The 25399-nt window shown below is 28.8% G+C and overlaps 2 protein-coding genes across 2 annotated transcripts; one reads left to right on the forward strand and one right to left on the reverse strand.

Annotated features, from left to right (window-relative positions):
- Positions 1 to 3276: 3276 nt before the first annotated feature.
- Positions 3277 to 4685, reverse strand: LOC124915761 (protein DOWNY MILDEW RESISTANCE 6-like). The gene is made up of 4 exons (XM_047456528.1): positions 4445 to 4685; positions 4132 to 4379; positions 3751 to 4069; positions 3277 to 3667 (listed from the first exon to the last, which is right to left on the reverse strand). The coding sequence occupies exons 1-4, from the start codon at positions 4637 to 4639 to the stop codon at positions 3413 to 3415; spliced, it is 1017 nt and encodes a 338-aa protein (XP_047312484.1). The 5' UTR covers positions 4640 to 4685; the 3' UTR covers positions 3277 to 3412.
- A 1890-nt stretch (positions 4686 to 6575) lies between these two features.
- On the forward strand, positions 6576 to 8623 carry LOC124915766 (protein DOWNY MILDEW RESISTANCE 6-like). The gene is made up of 3 exons (XM_047456533.1): positions 6576 to 7078; positions 7139 to 7457; positions 8181 to 8623. The coding sequence occupies exons 1-3, from the start codon at positions 6633 to 6635 to the stop codon at positions 8430 to 8432; spliced, it is 1017 nt and encodes a 338-aa protein (XP_047312489.1). The 5' UTR covers positions 6576 to 6632; the 3' UTR covers positions 8433 to 8623.
- The last annotated feature ends 16776 nt before the right edge of the window (positions 8624 to 25399 follow it).

Raw genomic sequence — 25399 nt, forward strand, 5'->3', positions numbered from 1 at the left:
TACATACATTTTTACTAGTTTTCTTTAATGCAACACACTGCCATCCCGTCGTTGGATGAATTTCGAGACTCGTGAATAACTTCGGAGTTCATTCGGTTGTTGTTTCACCCCAACATTCTATTCCCATGAGATTCTACCTCTTTGTTGGTTTATCCGTCAACACACTGCCATCCTTTAACTGGATGGAGCTCACGAGTTTTTGAAGCTTGAAGAATACAACATCAACATTTCATTATTTTGTCTTCAACCTCAAATCGATCAAGCGTTTTCCATCTTGAGTTTGAGGAGGGATATTAGAATATAAGATAATATATATGTAAGATATTATCACAATATTATAAATTGTGATAATATCATTAGTATATTATATTATATCAATATTATATTATATTATTAGTTTCCTTATAAGCTTAATGTAATGTCTACATAACTTATATAATTCAATATATATCATTCAATACAATCTCTTTCTCTTTATTCTAACATATATAAAATAAAAAAATATTTTAATTTATTATTTAAATAATTTAACGAAAGAATAATAGCAATAGCATGACATGTTAAAAATATATTTTAATTAAATTGAAAGTCAAAACTTTAATTTATAATTAAAAAATATATATATATTGTCCATGGCTCATTCCTCCATTTGATGTCCTTCTCTTCTACATTGTCGGTTCAGGCTCATTTAGAGTTTGGGTGTTATTTTCAATAATGCAGAGGTATTTAGATAATACATCCACTCCGTCAAGGACTTACAAGACTCGGATATTTTACGAGCAAATACTTATTCAAAGTGGGTCATGTGAAATATCACATTTCTCTGGGACAAACAAAGAAATTTATAATTTCAGCAAAATAATAATAAAAAAGACAATTTCGTTGGAAGATTGGGGAATATCCCCAATGAAAGAAAGAAAATTATCGTTTAATAAAACGACAACAATCAAATTTAATTATTGGGATTATTGTGATGCCTTTACTAAGGCACTATATTATGAGAATAATAAATATAAACATTTCTGGTTCATCAAGGTATGTGCAAATGTCTATAGAGGTGATATTCCCCATTGGTTCATAGACTGGTTTTACTGTTTTGGTCCCTGCCCAAAGATTTTACCAGAAGAAATCAAGGTCCTATTTGATAAATGGAGCAATGTATCTCCCCAGCTTCTGCAAAAACAAGAAGCTAATTTATATATTGACGGAATAGCTTCAAGTTTCTTTTTTACTGAATTTTCCATTCCATGGATCTGGAGATGGATTCCTGAATTTGGTTATACCAAAACAGGCATTCCCTGTCTATTTAGGTCATCATTTTATAAATTTTGGGATAAGATGATGAGAATAGATCAGGAAACAAAGGAGCGATTCGGGAAGGAGACAATGGACCTCCTACACCAGCAAATAAGTATGTATGAAGAAAAACGACAAGTAGCGGAAGCACCGTCCCCGTTTGATTATATCTCCAAAAAATTTCGAATGAGGTCAGAGAACTTATCAAAAAGTCAGATGATATCTGCATATATTGAAGAAATGAAGAAAGACTTTATGTCTAAATTTGAAGATGATAATAAATCAAACAAATCAGATTCAACTATGGCATCCGATTATCTTCAAGACGCTCAAAGTGACGTCGCCATTGAAGACATTTTCGAAGCAATCAAAGACACCTTGGTTGAAAAATTTTCAAAAAAAAGACGTTGGATCATCATCATCCAGCCAGTTCAAAATTTAAAGAGAAACAAGATCCGAAAGATGCGGAAAAAACTTATCTCGGGAATCCCGGGAGGTACTGTTTGCAGAAGAAGAAGACAAAATCCGTAATTTGCGGAAAAAACTTATCCCGGGAATCCTGGAAATCACTGTTCAAGTTTTTAACTTTTATTTAAATGTTTTACTATAAATAGTTGTTTATGTTGGGTTGAAAGGGGAGGCGAAAACGACCCCTAAAATCTGTATTGTACTCTCTCTCTATTGTACTCTCTAGCACAATCATCCAGTTGTAATAAATTTGAAGCATCATCAATAAAAGTTTGGAGGACAGTGTGTTTATCCTTCATTCCTAGGTACGTTCCAAATCTTACTACGTATTTAATTATTTGCTTTAAATGTCAAGCCTAATAGGCTAATCAAATTAGGTGTTGATCATGACCGCTAACTACCCTTCATAAAATAAAAAAAAATAAAAAAGAGTAATTAATAAAAAATTAAAGCTTATCTTAGAAGCTTGAATGGACATCTGGCATGGATTTGAAATGTCGATCCCTTTTATAAAATTGTACTTTAATTTTGTGTTCCTGTTTGGTCCTATTTAGCCACCGTTTTTGGCATGCATGTTGGACATTTTGGAACTTTAAATTGAAGTTAAGTATTATAATTGGTTGATAGGCATTTCTATTATCCTTAACACAGAGGTTGTCCCTCTTCAGACTTTCTTTGTAATTCGATCCTAAAAATTTCTAATGGTATATATATATATATATATATATATATATATATATATATATATATATATATATATATATATAATTTTTAAACTTTAATTAATAGATTACAATCACTTTTTCTTATATTATAGAAATCTATATTTAGATTAACATTGACTAGAGATAAATTGATTGATATTGAAATAATTTTTATCCTTTCAATAGTTCATCTCATTCTTAGATCAACTCACACTCTTACAATATATTTCATATATCCACAGATATCGTTAATACTTGTCATTAATATTAGTTAGCATGAATAAACTATTTTTCAATTTTAGTTTCTTATTATTTCTTCTTATTACTAGTAAGTTTATTCAATATATACAATTAAAATTAATACTAAAACAAGATTGATTGACTATTTATTTTACAGAGAACGATTTATTACTGTCTAAGATTTGTGCCTTTATAAGCACCAATTTCAAAGATATGTGTACATTTGACAAAGTTTGCAAAGTACAAAAGGTGCTCCAAGTGGGAGATGTAGAGCTGGATTGTGCTTTTGCATGATCACTTCGGTTATAATAACCATCTATGTGAAATAAAAAATATATTAAATTTTGAATAGATAAGTCTTTCTTATTTACTTAATTTTAAAATTAAATTGTTATTTTGAATTTTCTGTAATATATAATTAATTTGAGTTGTTAATTAAGTAAAAATAAGGGTTTTATAATCACAATAATAAATTATTAATTTTCATTCTTAATCAATAATTCAAATCTTATTTCCTTTCATACAAAAAATAAGAAAAAACAAAAATAAATTATTTTAATTTAGGGTCGATAGTTTAAGATGTATGGTTTAATCAATACTTATTAAAATACCCACTAAGGAAACATAACAAAAATCATTGAATCGTCCAAATCAAAATGAATTGAACCGGCCAAACCTAATGACTCTCGTGGAGGTAAATGGGTCTAGCTTCGAATTATGTATTGATGTAACGGGTCATTCCCATTTCGAATATCAGTTAAATAGGAGACGAAGAAATCCTTAAAGATGAAATCTTTAAACAAAGGTGATCCATTCTTGCTGCCATGGACCAGCTTCTTTGCCGGTTCAATGTGGGTTTCAAGTGAAGGAAATATGAAGTTCACAACAGTCGTCCTAGCTTTATCCGAATTGGTCACCACTCTATGAACCCCACTCTTCAACTTCCCATTACTTATTATCTACATCATCATCATGATCATCAATTAAACCTCATGGGTTAACACAAATATGAAATCATAATGAAATGATGTTTTAACCTAACCTCCAAAGTATAACCAATATTGACCACAAAAGCATTCGGAATTGGCTCAACATAAAACCATTGTTGATCCTTGTAAACTTGAAGACCAGGAATTTGACCCTGGTTCAGAAATGTGATCATGTGTGGATCACAATGGCTTGGCAATCCAAGAACCAAACTTGGATCAGGGCATTTTGGGTAATGATTTACAGTCAACAATTGTTGATGACTGAAATTCTCCTTCAAATACCCATTATCAAGTCCCAATCCCTCACAAATTAAATCAAGAATCAATAAGCTTGCTTTTCTCACTTCAACTGCATATCTCCCTGCCACCTCTCTACAAGATACAGAGATTACTGAAATACCCTGTTTCAATTACATATTTATAAGATCGATTACCTGTATCTTGGTGGATTTGTTGGCCAATCATTGATATAATCTTGAAGAGGATGACAGGGTTGCTGAAAATTTTCTCTCCAATAATGAACCTTCTCTTTAGCATAATCAATACTCATCTTCATTCTACAAAGTTTATTTGGATCATCAGAATATAATCTTGCTTTATCTTCTGTTGGTAGATCAAATAATTCTTCAGCTACTAGCATCATATCCCTTATTAATTCCCCAGATATCCCATGATTAATCAGCTGTCATTTTAGTTATACATGAGTTTCATGAAGAAGAAGAAGATGATGATGATGATAATAAGTACCTGGAAGAATCCATAATCTTGAGAAGCCTTCAAGATTTGGTTGATGATTTCAGTTCTTTGAGAGGAGAGGGATTGAAGATCGATGATTGGGATTGAATTACAAAAGGGGGCTATTATATTATCGTCTGGTCTTTCTCCGACTGGGAAAATGTAGGATTTTGGAACACTCTTTACTTTGCTCCAATTTGATATCATCTTAACTTATCTCTTTGAGAAAACTGTTTTTTTGGATGAATTTCTATAATGGGACAGTGGAGGATAATAAATAAAATATTGTTGAATTTAATGATAATGTGGCTCAAAGAAGGGACAAAGCTTGTTCCGTCCCTCACTTTTCTTCTTTGTCATTGAATTTTAATGCCCACTAGAATATATATATATATATATATATATATATATTTTATATTTCAATTTGTCTATATCTAGCAGCTTGAACTATTAAATTTTTAATAGTATAATATTATATATTTTTGGGATATTGTTGAAAAAAAATGTAAGTCTAAAATGCTTACACCAATATTTAATTTTGTCTTTGAAACACTATATCTCTGTTATTTTTTTGATAAACTATATGGCTTAAAAAAATCAGAGAACATTTAACGACTAGAATACACCGTCAAGAATCATTTATAATATCATTATAATAACGATATCAAATGTGTTAGTTATGAAGTCTACACTTATAATAAATTTTGTAAAGTTAATTAGATATTCCTAAAAAAAAACATTTCTGATCGCGGATGAATTCTACACCAACAGAATGAAAAGGAAAAATTGATGTTCAAAACCTTTCAAGATTGATTGTACATATTTATTTCCTTTCATGACAATGTAAAGTAGATTAGAAGTTGTCTCAACCTCTTTATAACACATACGACAACGACTCACAATAATCATATATTTTATCATACATCTATCGTCAGTGATAATTCTACCGTGAATAACACTCCAACCTAAAAAGGAGATCTTAGTATGCATCTTAGACTCCAATATATATTTTCCAACAAAGATCAATCGGGCTAACCTTATTGAACAAAGTGTAACAATGTCCCACATGAAAGTTATTCAGATCACGCCACCGCATAGAATCTCGAGAAGACGGGTTTAATCTCTTATTTTTAACCATTAATAAAAGTCAATCATTGGACATGCTTTCCTCACTGTTTAATTTTCTTCTATATCTGATACGATTAGCAAAACCACTAGATCGAATGTCAAACATATCTTTGACCGATGAATCTCTATAAATAGAGATAGAAGCAAGCTCGGGGAAAACCTTCGCCAAACATATACCATCACACTAAGTGTCGTCCCAAAAACTAATCGAACTTCCATCACAATAAAAATCGAATGTTCCCGATAAACCTTCCACATGGCATAAATACCACCCGAAATGTTGCAACCCACATGTCTATAAAAAATTTTGGTGAACCAATCAGACTTAGCCTGACCATATTTATATTTAATCAATTTAGCCAAAATACTATCTTGCTCAGGTGTAAATCAACTACACCATTTGGATAATAAGGCTTTATTAAGGAACAAGATTGCGGATTCTCATTCCCTTGCTCTTTTTTTAATTTAACCTTATCCAACTCACTAAATGAGAAAATGAGGAATAAGACGATCACATAAGAATTTACTCATAATTCTCTCCATCGTCACGGCCACAGACTTAGAGATGACAAATAGAGACATCATATAATTTACACAATCACATAAAAATTTACACATAATTCTCTCATAGAGGGAGCCCGAGATTCATATATGAAAAAGTTCAAATTTAAAATCCCATAATACACGCCAATCTAATTTTTCTCCTGAAACTGAATTAAAAAAGAAAATATAAGACTTACTCAAATTAAAACGTAATCCCGAACATGATCCAAATAACCAAAAAATATCACGAAGGTGCTTCACATTTCTCTAAATAGTCTGGATAATGCAAAGAGTGGCAAATATTAAATGAGACGCATATATCTATCTATATATATAATTTAACATGTGAGTGATTAGGATTACACATGTTATATAATTATAGATGAAATAGGAATAGGTGGCATCACCATGGACATGGAGTAGTATGAAAATGATGGTTCAATGAAGTAATAAATATCTTATGACATATCATCTAACCCAGTATAGATACACCACAAAAAAACAGAGTGTTTGAGAGAGAGAAATCAAGATGATATCAAACTGGAGCAAAGTAGAGAGTGTTCCAAAATCTTACATTTTTCCACCCGGAGAAAGACCAGATGATAATCTAATAGCCCCCTCATGTGATCATTCAATTCCAATCATCGATCTTCAATTCCTCTCCTCTCAAAGAACTGAACTCATCAACCAAATCTTGAAGGCTTCTCAAGATTACGGATTCTTCCAGTTAATTAATCATGGAGTTTCAGAGGACTTAACTACAGATATGATGTTAGTAGCTGAAGAATTCTTTGCCCTACCAATGGAAGATAAAGCAGAGTTATATTCTGATGATCAATCTAAACTTTGTAGAATGAAGATGAGTATTGATTATGCTAAAGAGAAGGTTCATTATTGGAGAGAAAATTTTCAGCAACCATGTTATCCTCTTCAAGATCATATCAATGATTGGCCAACAAATCCACCCAGATACAGGTATTGTTTATTTTGATTTATCAAAATGTTTGAATTTGTTGATCATATTTGTTTGTGTAGAGAGGTGGCAGGGAAATATGTGGTTGAAGTTAGAGAAACGCTATTGTTGATTCTTGATCTAATTTGCGAAGGATTGGGACTTGAAATTGGATATATGAAGGAATTAGTGAGTCTTGAACAGTTGTTGATTCTGAATCATTATCCAAAATGTCCTGATCCAACGTTGGTCCTAGGATTGCCTAAGCACTGTGATCCACACATACTCACACTTCTCAACCAAGGTCAAGTTCCTGGTCTCCAGGTTTATAAGGATCAACAATGGTTTTCTATTCCACCAATTTCTAATGCCTTTGTGGTCAACATCGGTTACATCTTCGAGGTATTTATATATAATTAACATAAGTTTATTGATAGAGGCAAATGTTAAATGGTATAGGTTCGATTCTTTTAGAACCAATTAAATTGAAGTGGAGGTAACGAATTTGGAGTGTGGAGATTCATATTTCAATAGCTGAGCACATAAACTCATTTCCTTAAAAGTCATGGGTTTGAATAAAATAAAATTACTTTGGAGTGTGATTAGGGTTGTCAATTTAAGTCAGGTTTGAGTTGATGGATTCGAGTTTAGATGTTAGCTGGTGGAGCGATAATAACCTGATCATGACATGTTTAGTATTTCGGGTCAAAATTCCTTGCCTAAACTTGACCTATTTATTTGTAATTGATCCGAACTCAGCCCAACCCGATTGACCTCACTCAACTAAAACCCAACCCGATTTAATTAATATCACGTCTATTTTAGATTAAAATGACGACATACAGAAAAGAAGAATAATGAAATAAAATCACAAACTCATTTGCAGAATATCTACGAAATAAAATGAGTGAGTGGGAAAATTGTTATTGGGGTGGCAGATCGACTTGACCAAAATATACATTACCCTAACTTATTTTGTTTAATCGGGTCGTGTTTTCTTGTCGGGTCAAAAATGGTCAGTCTTGATCCTGAGTGTGGTTCTATTTCTGCATTAAAAAAAAAATACAGAAATTCAATATTTTCCTATTTTTAATTTTGTTTTTGTATTAATGATTGATAATGTAGATTATTAGTAATGGGAAGTTGAAGAGTGGGGTTCATAGAGTGGTGACCAATTCGGAAAAAGCAAGGACTACTATTGCCAATTTCATATTTCCTTCACTTGAAGATCACATTGAGCCATCAAAAAAACTGGTTGACACAACCAAGACTGCACCTTTGTTTAAAAATTTTGTCTTTAAGGAATTTTATATCTCGTATTTAACCGATGTCCGAGAAGGGAAAGACCCGTTACAGCACTATATGGTTCGGGACTAACTAAAATTGGTTGCAGGCCTGTTTGTCTATCTTTTGTAATGAAAACCTAATTCATGTAATGCCAGTTTGTATTAACGGATTTACAATAATTAAAAGTATTAGTATGTATGTTGATAATATATGTAAAATGAAAGGACATTTCTTTGATCATCTCCAACAATAAAATAGTGAATAAATATATTTTGTTTTAATAGAGGAGCTTACGATAATATTTTAGTTTAGGTTCATTGTCATATGAATATTTGTTGTGTAATTAATAACTCAATAGTAGAATACATGAATTCATATCATTAAGATGATGAGTTTGAAATTTTTATTTTTTATTTTGTTTTTTTTAATCACTACGGTAAATACTAAAAATACACACTCCAATTTATAATATTAAGATGATTATTTTGACTTATTTTTAAATAAATAAAATTTAAATAATTAACCCCATAACAACCAAATCAATTAAAACAATTAATTAGACTAATTATTGTGATAATTAAAGCCTAATTAATAAAGAAAAGTGGTCGAAATAATAGAAATAAAATTATTTGGGATAATGTTGTACCCATTTATCTTAAGATACTTTAAAAAAAAATAAGAGAAAAATAAATAATTTAGAATGAGTTTTTGTAGGCATTTCATCTAAAATAATTATTTATTTAAGCCTAAAAATATATATATAAAAGATTGATTAAAAAATGATAAAATATTTTCTATATTTATTTTAATATTTTGTTTATTTAAAAAAGATAAAAAATAAGCCAAAGGTGAAAAAAAATAATTTCAAACAAACCCTTAAAGTTTTTAAAACAAAAATAAATTAGGAATCTAGTGTGGTCCAGAATGGGAAAATTGGCTGCAGCAGAAACCGCGTCCATCTGGAATCGCATCCAACACATCAGAGCGCTCCGCGTAGCATGTTGTAGCCGAGGAGAAGCGCGCGTGCATCGCACCGGATTTAGTAACGCCCCGTTAGCTAGGACGCTAACAGACCGCCCAAACACAATGACGCAAATGTGATTAAATCGCAACAAAAATAGTCAGATCTGTCTGACTTAGATCAATAAATTGATATGATTTGAAGGAAGAAAATAAAGCCAAACTAATGACATCTTAATATGATTAAATCGCGACAAAAATAGTCAAATTTGCTTAACTTAGATCAATGATTGAAAGAGTCCATAGACGTAAATTGATATGATTTGAAAAAAGGAAGCTTGAGTTGTAAAAGGAAATAAAGGTTTTGAACATCAAATTTTCCCTTATTTGGTTGATATCGAATTCATCTGCGCTCTGAATGCACAAATTGTTCTTTAAGCTTAGTTCAATATAATTCTTTATGCTAATTTAAAAAGATTTTGGAAATAAATCTCAATTTCAATACTCGAGTTTTCTAAGTTGTTTTCATTGATGAATCCATTTACAAACAGTGAGTATAAAAGAACGATGAACTTTGATTCCAGAAATTCATTTTGGAATTTAAAACTCATCCTGATCTCAATTATTGGCAGATATTTTATGTGAATATTTATTTTCCTTGTCTTATTCTACATGTTGCACACAATGATGAAGTTTTCATCCAGATAATGATAGATAAAGAAGATATTTTTTCTGTATAAGTTTATGTCATTCATAAAAAAAAATATAGAATGCAAAAATAATGACTTAAGGTTCTATATATTTAGAAGTTTATCATAATATTATATATATATAAAGTTAAATTCAACATTAATATAATTAAATGATAGTGGTTAAATAATAACAACAAAAACAATATAAAAATACAAGTATTTATTTGTCACTAAATATACTTGAAAGAAAACGAAATTAATCATTTGATAGCAACAATAAAATATAAGAAAAAAATATCATCAACCAACAAACGTAACCTAAAATATAGCGTTAATTAGCTCGGATATCCGTAAGAAGATCAATTAGTTCACTAACCACCTCCACTGGTTTTATAGAAGACACCTTTTTAATTGTCATAATAATAGCATTGTGTGGCCATAAGAGAGTAAATACATAGCCTGCAAACGCACTTAATTATTTAACCAGACGTAAAATTTGTCGTCTGACAGACTCGAACTCAAGACGTCTCAAAAATTGGAGATTTTCACATGCCGCTAGTCTTCTTGCTCATGAAACTCATGTATGACTAAAATGGCAGCTAATTAATCATGGGATCTCTGGGGAATTAATCAGGGATATGATGCTATCTAGTAGCTGAAAATTTATTTGACTTACATAAAGCAATATTATATTCTGATGATCCAAATAAACTTAGCATAGATTACTCTAGAGAAAAGTTTGGAAAACAGTTTCAGCTGGTCATGTCACCCTCTTTAAGATTAATATATAAATGATTGGCCAGAAAATCCACCAAGATACCGGTAATCGATTTTATAATTATCTAAACTGAAACAGTCATCTCTTTATCGTGTAGAAAGGTGGCGGTGAAATATGCAGTTGAAGTGAGAAAAACAAGTTCGTTGATTTTAGGATTTAGATCTCCGAATCGGACATACTTGAAACTATCTATGAAAAAAATAAGAACACGAAAAGACACAAAATAAAGAGATTTTTGTCACACACTCTGTTTATCTTTTTAAAATTTTGTCTTATTTTCATAAATCCTTAACAATAACATATTTACAGTGTAAACAATAAAGTAATAAAACATAAATAAATATTGGTCAAACTCAAATAAAACACAAACTTAATAAACTCGAGTTAACTTATGTAGAGTTTATTCCTCACTTTGGGCATTTTTGCTCAAATTGACTCGTCATTGTCGATTAGATTATACTCTTATTTTATGTATTTTGATTCAATTTGAACCCAACATTCTCTTAATCTCTCAAATTCACATTCATACTCTTCTAAAATTTTACAATTCCTTTAATTTCTCAAATTTTACCCACATATAGAAACATTATCATTTTAATATTTATAACTAAAATTGCACCGACTAATATACGAACTATAGTCTCAAGTTTGAAATATAAACACTTTAATCACGATATCACTTTTGATTGTTCAATTCAATTTATAATTTTGTTTTATAATTTTGTGTATGTATATATATTTGATATATATGTAAACTCTTTTAATTAATTATATAAATAATAAATATTTAGAAACAATATGTAAAAATTATTTAGAGAGTAATGTGAAAATATTTTTAAAATTTAATATATAATTATATAGTATAAAATAATTAATACAAATATAATTATTGATGTATATATAAAATTATTTATTAAAAAATCAAAAAAAATAAAAAATAAAAGATTTTAAAAAATTAAATTAAAAAAAAGTTTAAAATAATAAGCCTATCTAATAAATATGAAAAAAATAGTAAAAATAATTAATTATAAATAAAAGAATAGGAAGAAAAAGTATGTATACCCACATATATTGTAATTATCATTTTAATATTTATAATATATTAAAATATATTTATTAACTAAACCAAAATATTTTATTTTTGTCTTTTTATTTTTATTTTTTTAGGAAAGGAATGAGACTTGAATTATTGATTAAATAAGAAAATTGATACTTTATTATGATTATAAAACCATTTCTTTTACTTAATTAAGCATTCTAATTCAATGAATTATGTACTTCACATATTTACTAAGAAAAATCAAAATCAAAATGACAACTTAATTTTAAAATTAAGTAAACATGAAAGACTTCTTTTATTCAAATCTTAATATTTTTTTTATTTCACAAGACTATTATTTATCTGGTAACAATGTCTCCGACAAAAACAAATTCCTCTAAACATACATTTTCCATCTATAGAGCCATCATACAAGCATTGTACTTTGCAAGCTCTGTCAATTGTACATCTGCCCTTGAAATTGAAGTTTCGAACTGCACATTCCCTAGACAATACAATATCGTTCTCTGTAAAATAAATACTTAATCAATTTTGTTTCATTATTAATTAATTTTAATCGAATATTCTTAAAATGTATTGAATAATAAACTTACTAGCAATAAGAAGAAATAATACGAAGATAAAATTGAAGAGTAATTTATTCATACTACCTAATATTAATACTAAATATTGGGTATATGAAATATAATGATTTAGAATGAAATGAACTATTTAAAGGATACATTCTTATTTTAATATTAATCAATTTATCTCTCTTGTAAATGTTAAAACAAATATAGATTTCTATAATATGAAAAAAAAATTATTGTAATCTATTAATTAAAGTTTAAAAAGTATATATATTAAAAAAGTTTAGATTATCAACTTAATTAATAAGTTATTTTTTAGGTGTCATGCTATTGCTATTATTCTTTCATTAAATTATTTTAATAATAAATTAAAATATTTTAATACTTTTTTAATTAAATATTTAATATAACTGAATAGAAACAAATAGATGGAAGAGCATTTTAATCATTTTACAGAAATATATATTATGTCAAATTTAATTTATGAGAACTTTATTTATGTATTTTATTTTTGTTAATTTTTTTGCTAACTAATATTAATAATAAGTATTAACTATATTTGAAAAGTATATTTGAAAAGTAAAGAGTAATATTAATAATAAGTATTAACAATATTTGTGGACTTACGAAATATAACTTAGGATTAGAGGGTGTTGATTTAAGAATAAAATGAACTATTTAAAGGAGAAAGAATTGTTTCAATATTAATCAATTTATTTCTTGTAAATGTTAGAGAAAATATAGATTTCTAAATATGAAAAAAGTTATTGTAATCTATTAATTAAAGTTTAAAAAGTATATATATATTAAAGTTTATACTTTCAACTTAATTAATAAGTTATTGTTTTACTTGCCAATTGTCATGTTATGGATATTATTTTTTAATGAAATTATTTAAATAATAAATTTTAAAATATTTTGATACTTTTTTTTATATATTTTTAAGACAGTTTAATAAAAACAAATAGATAGAAGAACATTTTAATATTATATAGAAATGTATTTTATGTCCAATTTTATTTATGAGAAGTTTATTTTTGTAAATATATATATATATATATATATATATATATATATATAATTATTTATTCTCTATCATTATATAAAATATATTGTCTCATCAATAAGTTATATATATATAATAATTTTTTTATAAATTAATATTTGATAAATTAATAACCTTAATAAAAATTAATAATTTGTTCGGTCTCAAATTGAGACCAATACAAAATTGGACCACAATCAATAAAATAATAATAACTTTTTTGAAATCTCATGTATGTATTGATCCCAACAAAATTATAAATTAATAATTATTAAAATATTTCAAATTCTAAAATTGTCTAGTAAGTCACTTTTTTTTTTTTTTACTTCAAATCTATATTAAGTTTATCTTTAAATCTCCTCATTGCACTTAAGAGTTTGGGCATTGTCTTCTTGTAATGTAACAAAAAGTTGTGAAAAGTTGTTGTTGCTTGCTGTGCTTCTTTCCGAGTGACTAGTTCCAAAGCTTTTGAATCATCCTTAACTTCGTCATTGACCAGATTTTGAATGGTATCCGTAACAATTTTTCAATGTTTTAAACCTCGTAACATTCATTATTTTCACCAAGATAATCTAGCAAGTGATTCATATCCATTTTGTGCCGATAATGATACCATAAACTAACTTTTTACTTATTCAAAAATAATGACACAAATTTAATTAATTTGTGAATCTACGTTCATAGAATGTGCTTTGAAACTTGTTTTTGTAATTTATTTTTTATCTCTAACTAATATACATTGTAACTAATACATTGGACTTTAAAATTTAAAGATCCTCTCGTTAAATTAATAAAATTTCAATCCCAACCATATTAATTTATATTAATTTATAGAGGTTTTACTGTATATATATATAATTATGCTTAATTTTAAATTGTTCAATGAATTGATTAAATTAAATATAAACCAACACGTAATTTATTATGTTTAATTATTTGTCTCATTTTTATATTATTGTTTTTCTCTTCATATTGTTTTTAATTTTATTCAAGTTAAAATATTTATTTATTTTTCTCATCTTTATTAGATACACCATAATTGTAACTTTTTTTCTTAATTTAATTTTTTTAATTTTATATTTTTTCTTCATTAATTTTTTTAATAAATAATTTTATATATTCATTAATAATTACTTTTTTATTAATAATTTTATAATATATAATTATATATTACATTCTAAAAATATTTTCACCTTACTTCCTAACTAAAATTTTCAAAATAATTTATTAAAAAAAGTTGTATACATTATCTTATTTATCTCTTCATATTTATTATTTATATAATTAATTATTTTTTTATTCCTTCTATCTTTTATTATTCATTGACAATAATATATATATATATGCATAGAATTATAAACTGAATTCATCAACCAGTTAAAATGTTTACATTTCAAATTTGAGACTAGGGTTGGAATTCGAACTCTTTAATGACAAACTAGTTGGATCAAAATGTCCAAAATGAGGGTAGAAGGTGATCAATAATGATGAGTTAGTTAGTACATAATGTTCAAATTGAGGAAAGTGTTTGTCGATAATGACGAGTTGGTATAATGTAATCTATAAGCATGAAAATTTGACTTACCTATTTTCAAATAATAATATTATTTTTAATAATATTAAAATAGTATTTTGGATTTTTATATTCAAAATAACTTCAAAAATGAATTAAAACATAATTAAGGGTTAATTATTGTGATAATTAAATCCTAATTAAGGAAATTATTCAAAATTCCAAAAATATTTTGAGGATAAAATATTGTATTTATTTTACCCAAATTAGACCAGTGAAGAGGGAGAAGATATTTAATTGTGATTTAATCATGATTTATGTTTAATTCATGACTTGAATAAATTAAATAAAATACCCCAAATTACCAAAATTAAATAAATTATAATCATAATTGTTATTATGAATCCAAAAATATTTTTTTGAAATTTTTGGTGAAGAAATAGATTTAAAAGGGTTTAAAAATTTGATTTTTAATAACCTTTTAAATAAAAATAAAATTGGATAATCATGTGTAGCATAAATTTTGTTAAATCTTTGCAGCATGATCTTGGACCATCAGATGAGCGCCCAGATCTCATCCAACAGACCAGAACGCGCCAGACCCCCACTACAACGGATCCAGCGTGCAACTGTCTACACCGGATCTAACGGGACATACTAAACTCGTTAGTTAACTAGGCTGATCGCGGACGGAACCAAACGGAACTCGGCGTTCCGTCACTCGAAACGACGTTGTTTCCTTCGTCTTCTTCGTTGGGACACAGGGCTCGCCAGAATCGTGACATCACCACCGTGATTCTTCCAGAAGGGATAACTCACGCCACAATCATCCTTATCCCTTTAAATTTCTACCACGGCTCCCTCTCGTCAACGCCTACAAAACCCTCTTATCTTCCAACATTATCGTACTATAGATAGGGTTGCCACATATTAGGGATAAGTTTGTCGGAGGGTAATTTCGACATGAATTACCCCTCCTCCACCAACCTTTCCCTAGTATAAATACTCCCCCATGGTTTGTAGACCAAATCATCAAATAACAACCACAAATTACACACTGAATCAAACCTTGAAGATTCCGGTCAAGAACAATTTTGTTAAAACTTCTTCCGACGATCCAGGCTTCGATCTAGGCTTCTAGATAGCCTCCAACACATCCCAGAAGTGTTCTCCAAGGGTTGGTATGAATCCAGAAGCCCTGTATTTCGTTTGGTAATTGAAATTTTGGTTTTTTTTCAAATTTTCCTAGTTTGATCATGTTTGATCTGTTCCAAGCTTTGATTAAGTAATTTCGTTGTTCAGAATCATTATATATATCATGTATGAACTTTCTGTTAAAAGAAAATCGATTAAATCAACTTGAATCAAAATTTTTACAAATTAAAACTTGAAAACTGGATTTTGTAAAATCTCATGATCTTGTGTTTAATCTGATTTATTTGGTTCAATTAGTTGTTATATATTTTGTTAACATGTTGGAATGAATCCCAAACAACTGTAATCACGTTTTGATCATGTTTGATCAAACTGAAAATTTAAAATTCAAGCTTGAAAATTAAAATTTTGAAATTTTGTGTTCTTACTTTTAATCTGGATTTGTTGATCCAATTAGTTGTTATACATGTTTGTTAACATGTTAGGATGAATTCCAAGTAACTGTTTTATCACTTTTATCATGTTTGATCAAATCTTGTTTTTGAATTTTTTGGATTTTGATTCAGTCTTCAAAAATTGTTTTAATGATGTTATGATGTTCTTGTTTTGGTTAAGATCAACTATATTCATCATTTCAAAGCTAATGGAACAAAAATAAGACATTAAAATGGCGTAATTTAAAAAGATCCCAAAATTTGACCTAGAAATGGTGATTTAAAATTGATCTTTATAAGGACTTCAAAATCGTGATTTATGCTAGGGCTTTTGTTCTTCATGATCATATTAACTTACTATAACTTACGGGTCATGATTTCATGATCCCAATCAAAAGTTATGAACTTCTGAAATTTTGACCAAAATAAGAATACTCGGTCCAACAGTTTTAGCCTAGGACCGAAAAAACGAACCTTGGGTCCAAAATTAGTACCAGGAAAACGAACCCCAAGTCAAAACCCAAGACCGAGAATCCCAAGACCGAGTTTTCTAACCTAGGACCGGTGTTCTTTAACTAGGACCGAGAACTAGGATCAATGTTCTTCATTTAGGACCGAGGGCTAAGACCAAGTTTTCTAACCCTAAGATCGAGCCCTCACTTAACTTATGACCAATGTTTCTAACCCTAGGACCAAGCCCCCACTTAGCCTAGGACCGGTAAACTTGATCCTAACCCTAGACCTGGAATCGAGCTTTCTAACCCTAGGATTATGCCCTCACTTAGCCTAAGATCGATAAACTTGACTCTAACCTTAGACCTAGGACCGAGCTTTCTAACCCTAGGACTATGTCATCACTTAGCGTAAGACCGGTAAATGTAAACCTAACCTTAGACCTAGGACCGATAGCCACCTGACCCTAAGACTGAGCACCTAGACCAGTAGACTTGACCTAGGACCGAGACTTCCGAGTTTGGGACCGAGCCTCCCGAGCCCAAGACTGAGCTCTTCAGTCCCTTGACCCATACGACTAAGCCATGGTCCGGACCACCCCGGTCTTGACCGAGCCCAACTGAGCTTAGATCGGCCAAACTGAACCCAAACCCTAGGACTTCGGTCATAAGGCATGTTTGATTTCACTTTTCAAAATCCAAAATTATTTTGTAATTTTAGAACCTGAACCCATTTCCAAATAATGTCGAAATGTCAAAAAAATGATATTTTTATATTTCGGGATGTTTTATAAACCAATGTTTTGGATAAGGCCCCGTTTGAAATTTATTTTTAAATTCTAATATTTTTCTTTAATATTTTCAAGTTTTGTTAAATCTGAACACTAACGCAACAGGTAGACACCCCTTTTAAATAATTTTGTACAATTATTTAAAGTTCATCCTTACTTAGGACCCCTAGACTACTAATTAAAAGTAATGAATGTTATAACTGGATTTATAAAAACCAGACTCTGTTTATTTTAGAAGAATTTTTTAAAACCGTCTTTAGGCGTGCGCAGAGGACAGAGCGCGAAAGTCATTTCTCGAGCGTAAACAGACAATGAACCACATATTTTCTGAAACTCTAGTATAAATATGTTTGTACACGTATCATTTTATTGATTTTCATAAAATCTCTTAGCGACTCTGATTTTCAAATAAATAATCTTTAAATTAGTTATGTTTAATTAATTTAAATTAGTTATGTTTAATTAATTTAAATCGGGTTCAGGTTAAATTATTATTTAGCCTCCCAAATTATTTAAAATTTGAACAAAGGATTAATTATTCTTACATAATTAATTTCTTATCGCTCCAGGTATTTTTAAAATCTTTTAAAAACTAAATGTTTCATTTTAAAAGATGTCTATCACGCAAACCAATGTTGAAACACATCGAACCTCGAACCTCCTTACGATAGTCTCTCCATATTTCCACGTGTCTCTCGACATGTTGTGATACAGATCTGTGGGGGTTGTTACATGATCGATAATGACGAATTAGTTGGATCAAAATGTCCAAATTGAGGATAGAAGGTGACCAATAATGACGAGTTGATTAGTGAATAATGTTCAAAGTGAAGAAAGGTGTTTGTCGATAATGACGAGTCAGTATAATGTGATCGATAATAAATAATTAGTTGTGTCAAAATGTCTAAAGTGATTGTAGAAGGTGGTCAATAATAATGAGTTGGTTAGTGCAAAATGTCAAATGTGAGAGTAGAAGATGATCGATAATATAACGAGTCACAGATGGAATAAAATGTTAAAAGTGAAGATAAGAGATGCCTAATATCTCAATTAAAGATTAGTTTGCAATATAATTTGAGGTAATTATATTTTTCTTATAAAATATGTTTGTTTTATAGTGTATTATTAATTTATTTCTAAGCATGTGTTGTCTAATGAATGTGTACAATTTACAAGTTTCCTAAAACAAAAACATTTGGCTGATGTTGACAATGATAATTGTTATACAACATGGACTTTTCCCTCATCAAGTTGTTTGAGTTGGTACGAGCTTGTATTTCTTGACGTGTAGAATTTTGATTCCTTTTTATGCTTAAGTTCTTAATTTGCATATGTTTTTAACTTATGAGCTAATTACATATTAGATATTATCTTATAATGTTTTAGTTTAAATTATATGTCTTTTTACTTTCATTATTTAAATTAAAATTTCAACAACAAATATCATTGAACAATTCATTTGTCTTGAAATCATGTTTCATTTAATATAAGGAAAAACTTTTTCTTTTATTGTCTTTTAAACATTAAACCTTCATCATCTCACAATCAAATAGAGGTAATTAGATGGTTATTTTAAAATTGTAATAAGAGTGCTTATATTCAAATTTTGTTAATATTTTTAGTAAAGTAAATAAAATAGATAATAAGAAAATGAAATTAAGGTTATTTCTCTTTAAAAAATTTGTCATTTAAAATTATCCTAATTTTGAACTTACCTTATTTAATTTCCAAATATTATAATAATTTTTTCATAAAATATCTTAAGTGATTTTAGAAAGAAAAAAATAATAATAATATTGATTTTTTAATTTATTCTTAATAGTAATAATAATTTTTTCTTGACATATTTTTTTGACTTTTTTTAATATATAAATAATTGATATAATTTTGTATATATATATATATATATATATATATATATATATATATTTATTAATTAATGAAAAAAATTAACATTATTTTCAATATGTGTTTTTGGTAGAAAACAAACTTAAGTAGATATAATATTGTCTCAAATTTTTATTTTTACAATCTAAGAGAATACATTTAAATAAAGATTTTTCTTACCATGTTTATTGATTCTAACTAATAAAAAATATATTTTCAATCCTGTAATATAAAATAATAATATCTCTATTTTAGAGAATCAAAATATAAATTATTCTACGTCAGTTTTCTTATCATTTTCTATATATCATTTAAATATTCATTAAAACAACCAATTTTTCAACTATCTCAACCACTTAATTACTTATTCATATATATTTAAATATTCATTAAAATAACCAACTTCTCAACTACCTCAACTACTTAATTTATTTATAACCCTTAAATATTTATTCATAACTTCTCAACAACCTTAAGAACCTAAAATATATATATAAGAACACATTCCCATAAGGAAATCACCACCACTAGTTTGAGATTGAAATGTTTCATTATACACTTCATTATCTACTCCTCCTACCATTTGTATAATTGGAGAAATATACATGATAGAAATGGGAGAAAATAGATTATTGATCTAAGAAAAATGGAAGAGATCTAAGAAAAATAGCAACAAAAGGAAAAAAAAAAAATGGCGGAGAAAAACAATGGCGGGATTGTTAGAAATGAAAAGAGAAATGGCGGGATGGTTAGCCATGAAAGAGAAAATATATTATTTTATTATTTAAGGATGCTACAGGAATCCCTAAATATAAAGATTCACGGTTCAAGGTCCCTAAAAATTATAAGGATAGGGAATTTGATTAAACATTTTTTTTACAACTTTTATATTATTTATCTTAATAATAGAGATAGAACACATTTTAAGGATTATACTACAAATGTTCTAAACACAGGAATAACACCCTAGTTACTTTACTAATAAAGATAGACAATAGGTCAATAAGTTAGAAATGTTAATGAAGATAATCTCAAAGAAATTGTTAATAGTTAATATATTATAAATAAATTTATAAATATTATATAAGATATATTCTATATTTAATGCAATATAAACAATTGTATCAATTATAATTTGTAGATAATTACAACATTAGATATTATTATATTGTTACAATATAACTCTTTAAAATTTTATATCTTAAATTTAATATTTTCTTTTCAAAATGTTACATGTATATTAGAAAATAATAAAAATCGTTTTAGTATAACAACAAAACTGGTGAAGTTAAATTTAATGTATCTAAGTTGGTTTCATAACTTTCAATTATCAACCCGAATCCAAACAAGACCCATCCGCCACTCATGATCCCAAAAGCGTTTTTTTAATTTATAAAAAAACATGTCTGAGTCGGATACAAAGTTATTAATATCCCTTATAATACATATTTTCAATATACAGTTTGTGGCTAGATTATAAAATGATATATCTATAAGATATTATTAATATTATATTATTATATTATATTAATTTTATTATAAGTCTAATCTAACCTATCTAATTCAAAAATCATTCAAATATTCAATACAATCGTTTATTATATTCTTACCGTTTATTAATATAATATAAAATATACAAAATTGAATGATCTAGTTTTCTATATTGTTGTAATTGATGAATCCATTTACAAACAATGAGCATGAAAGAACCATAAACTTTGATTCTAGATCTAATTTATTTTGGAATTTAGAACTTATCTTAATTAATCTCAATTATTGTCAGATCTTTAGTGTCTGAGTGAATTATTTTCTTAGTCTGATTCTACATGTTGCATACAATGATTAAGTTTCATCCAGATAATGACAGATAATATTGAAGATATTTTTTCTTTATAATTTAATGTCATTACCAAAAACAAAAAAAAACAAAAATAATCCTTTAAATTTATATGTATTTAGAATTTTATTATACATCATTTTTTCTATGTATTTAGAATTTTATTATACATCATTTTTTTAATAAAATTTATTGCAATATGATATAAAAAAAATATAACAAGATTAAAAATTTGAGAGCAATAGTGAAAATATAAGCAAAAATGTTCACCAGCGAACAAACATAACATAAAATTTAGCATTAGCGAGTTCGAAGATCCTCAAAAAAAATAATAAGTTCACCGACCGCCTTCACCGATTTTCCAAAAAAGATATATAAATATAATAATGCTTAATTTGAATTTGATTGGTTTGTCAGGTCGAGAGCTGTGATTAATTTGGATATATACGTGAGAATAAATTGATATTTTGGTCGAATCGTGGGTTGACTCGCCTATAAACTTGAAACGGTTAAAAATAAAATTAAAAATTATATATGTATGTTTCAAACTAACAACCTAATAAACCAAGTACAACCATCTAATCAACTAAACTAATAAGATTTTATATTTTAAATTTAACGCCAAATTTGATGAACGTGCGACATTCATAACAATATAAGTTTAACTTTTTAACTAACTAATCTATATATGTATAATAATAATAATAATGTTTAATTTGAATTTGATTGGTTTTGTTGGGTCAAACAATGTGGTTAATTTGGATATATATGTGAGAGTAATGGATCATTGGGTTAGATCGTGGGTTAACCCACCCATAAACTTGAAACGTTTAAAAATAAAATAAAAAATGCTATATGTATGTTTCGAACTTGTAACCTAACAAAACAAGTACAAACCTCTTAATTAATTGTGATTCGGGTGTGATTTTTCGAGGGATAATAGGTCGGTAACAAATGAGAGTGGTTACAAATATGAATCAAATATTTGATTGACCAAAAGTGTGAGGTCACGAGGTTAAATGTCGATTGAGATTGGTGGTTTATTTTTCTATGGATAAGAGACGTGTGAAAGTGTGATTGGGATGTGGTTTGTCAAGGGATAAGAGATGGGTAACAAAGGATCGTGAGATCTTAAGATTAAAGGTCGGTTGAGATTGGTGGTTGGTTTGTTGAAGAATAAGATGCGTTGAAATTGTGATTGAGATTGGTGATTGATTTTTTGAGGAATAACAGACATTTGAAAATGTGATTGAGATTGGTGGTTGATTTATTGAAAGATAAGAGGCGTGTGAAAATATGATTAAGAGGCATGTGAAAATATGATAAAGACGCATATAAAAAAGTGTGAGTCACAAGATGTTGACTAATTAACTAATTTGTAATAAATATTAAATACAAAATATATATACATACACAAAATTATAAAATAATTCCAACAATCTCAAGTGGTCTAGCGGTTAAGGTGTTCACATTTCATGTTTAAGACCAGTGTTCGAATCCAAAAAAGTTCTAATTTAAAAGTGAGGTATTATAAATATTTGAGTGATTGGTGGGTTTTGACAAGAGATAAGAGTGTGTGATCGATTAGAATTAGCTGTTGATTTTTTGAAGTGGGGATAAAAGAGGTCGACTAAGATTGGTGGGTGGTTTGCCGAGAGGATAAAGAGACATATGAAAAAGTGTGAATCATAAGAAGTCGATTAAGATTTGGTGAGTAGTTTACCGAGTGGATAAAGAGGCATATAAAAAATTGTGAGTCACAAGAGGTCGACTAAGATTTGGTGGGTGGTTTTCTGAATGGATAAAAGATGCGTATAAAAAAGTGTGAGTCACAAGAGATCAACTAAGATTGGTGGTGGTTTACCGAGGGGATAAGAGGTGTGTGAGGTCACGAGATGAAATGTCAATTGTTAGGTAAATATAAGAGGTCTTCTTAACAAATTAGAAACTATTGGTTAAAAATATATAAATGAGATGTTGATTGACCGAAGTGGTCGATTGGTGATTGGTTGTTGATTTTATGAAGTGGGGGTAAGAGATGTCGTGATAAGAGTAAATATGATGAGATGCGATGTGGGGATAAGAAGTCGATAATAAAAAGAGATATCAATAATTAAAATTATATAAATGAGATGTTGATTGACCGGAGTATAAACGTGTGTGTGAGGTCACGAGATTAGAGGTCGAAATTAGGATTGGTGAGTGGTTTGTTGAGGGGATAGAGATGCATATAAAAAAGTGTGAGTCACAAGATGAGAGGTTGATTGGGGAGATTGATGTTTGGATTGACGGGGGATAAGAAGTGTGTGGAAGTGTGTGTAAGGTCATGAGATAAGATGAGATGAGATATCGATTGAGATTTGGTGGTTGGTTTTCTAAAGTGAGGAACAATTTAAGAGGTTGGTAACAAATGAGATATTATTGGTTAAAATATATTTGAATTAGATGTTGATGTTAGGATTTGTATCTCCCAAATCCGACCAGCTTGAAACAATCTGTAAAAATGCAAGAAAGAAGAACACAAGAAGACACAGATTTATAGTGGTTCACTCAAATTGAGTTACATCCACTTCAGTCACCACCAGATTTCACTATAAAGAAAAAGAATAAATACAAAGTTTTTTGCCTCACACTTTATCTCTCTAGAATTCCGTCTTAATCATGTAAACCCTTAATAATCACATATTTATAGGATAAACATTCAGGTAATAAAACATAAATAACTTTTGGTCATGCCCAAGCCCAAAACCAAATACAAACCCAATAAACTCTAATTAACAATAGTAGATTTTATTATAAGTGTAGGCTCCATAACTCAACAATCTCCCACTTGGAGACTAACTTCATCATCTCTCGATCGGTGACGGCTTTCCATCTGGTGTCTTAACGAAGAAGACCAACTGAAGTTGCACACAACTTCAGTTTCTCATTTGTCACAGCTTTTGTCAATATATCAGCTGGATTCTCACTCCTGAGAATCTTCTCAAGAGCTAATACTCCATCTTCTAAAGCTGACCGGATGAAATGATAACGAACCTGTATATGTTTCGTCCTGCCATGATAAACAGGATTCTTTGTCAAATTAATGGCACTCTGACTGTCGCATCGCAACACACTTCCCTCGTAGTCTTGACCCAATTCTCGCAAAAAGGTTGTAACCACATCATCTCCTTAGCAGCCTCTATCACAGCAACATACTCTGCCTCACAACTAGAAAGAGCAACAATCTTCTGCAATTTTGAAACTCAACTGATTGCAGTACCTCCCATAGTATAAATGTACCATGTTGTGCTCTTCCTACTATTAACATCACCACCATTATCAGCATCAACATATCCTTCCAAACCCATATAAGACTTTCGAAAACACAAAACGAGATCCGTACTTCCTCTTAAGTATCGTAGTATCCACTTTACTGCTTCTCAATGTTGTCTACCCGGGTTGCTCATGAATCTGCTAACAACTCCCACTGCATGTGCTATGTCTGGTCTTGTGCAAACCATCGCATACATAATACAACTAATGGCAGAGGCATACGGAACAGTGGCCATGTAATTTTTCTCCTCCTTTGTTGAAGGCGACTGATCTTTAGATAGTCTGACGTGACTAGCTAAGGGGGTAGTAACTGGTTTTGCATCATACAAGTTGAACTTGCTAAGAACTTTCTTCACATATTCGTCTTGTAAAAGCTTGAGAATTTTTTCATCCCTGAAAATTCTCATCCCAATGATTTGTTTAGCAGCACTCAAATCCTTCATTGTAAATTTTTCAGACAACTCTTTCTTGAGCTTGTTAATCTCATACAAACTTGCTCCAGCAATCAACATGTCATCAACATAGAGGAGCAGAATAATGTACGATTTATCAAACCTCTTAATATAGCA

Source organism: Impatiens glandulifera, chromosome 1 (assembly GCF_907164915.1).
Source record: "Impatiens glandulifera chromosome 1, dImpGla2.1, whole genome shotgun sequence".
Taxonomy (NCBI): Eukaryota; Viridiplantae; Streptophyta; class Magnoliopsida; order Ericales; family Balsaminaceae; genus Impatiens; species Impatiens glandulifera.

Excerpts from the sequence above, each read along its gene's own strand:
- LOC124915766 (XM_047456533.1), top strand. The coding sequence starts at position 6,633 with ATGATATCAAACTGGAGCAAAGTAGAGAGTGTTCCAAAATCTTACATT. Across the intron at positions 7,079-7,138 it reads ACAAATCCACCCAGATACAG|AGAGGTGGCAGGGAAATATG; the intron begins GTATTGTTTATT and ends TTGTTTGTGTAG. Across the intron at positions 7,458-8,180 it reads ACATCGGTTACATCTTCGAG|ATTATTAGTAATGGGAAGTT; the intron begins GTATTTATATAT and ends TTGATAATGTAG.
- LOC124915761 (XM_047456528.1), bottom strand. The coding sequence starts at position 4,639 with ATGATATCAAATTGGAGCAAAGTAAAGAGTGTTCCAAAATCCTACATT. Across the intron at positions 4,070-4,131 it reads ACAAATCCACCAAGATACAG|AGAGGTGGCAGGGAGATATG; the intron begins GTAATCGATCTT and ends TGTATCTTGTAG. Across the intron at positions 3,668-3,750 it reads ATATTGGTTATACTTTGGAG|ATAATAAGTAATGGGAAGTT; the intron begins GTTAGGTTAAAA and ends ATGATGATGTAG.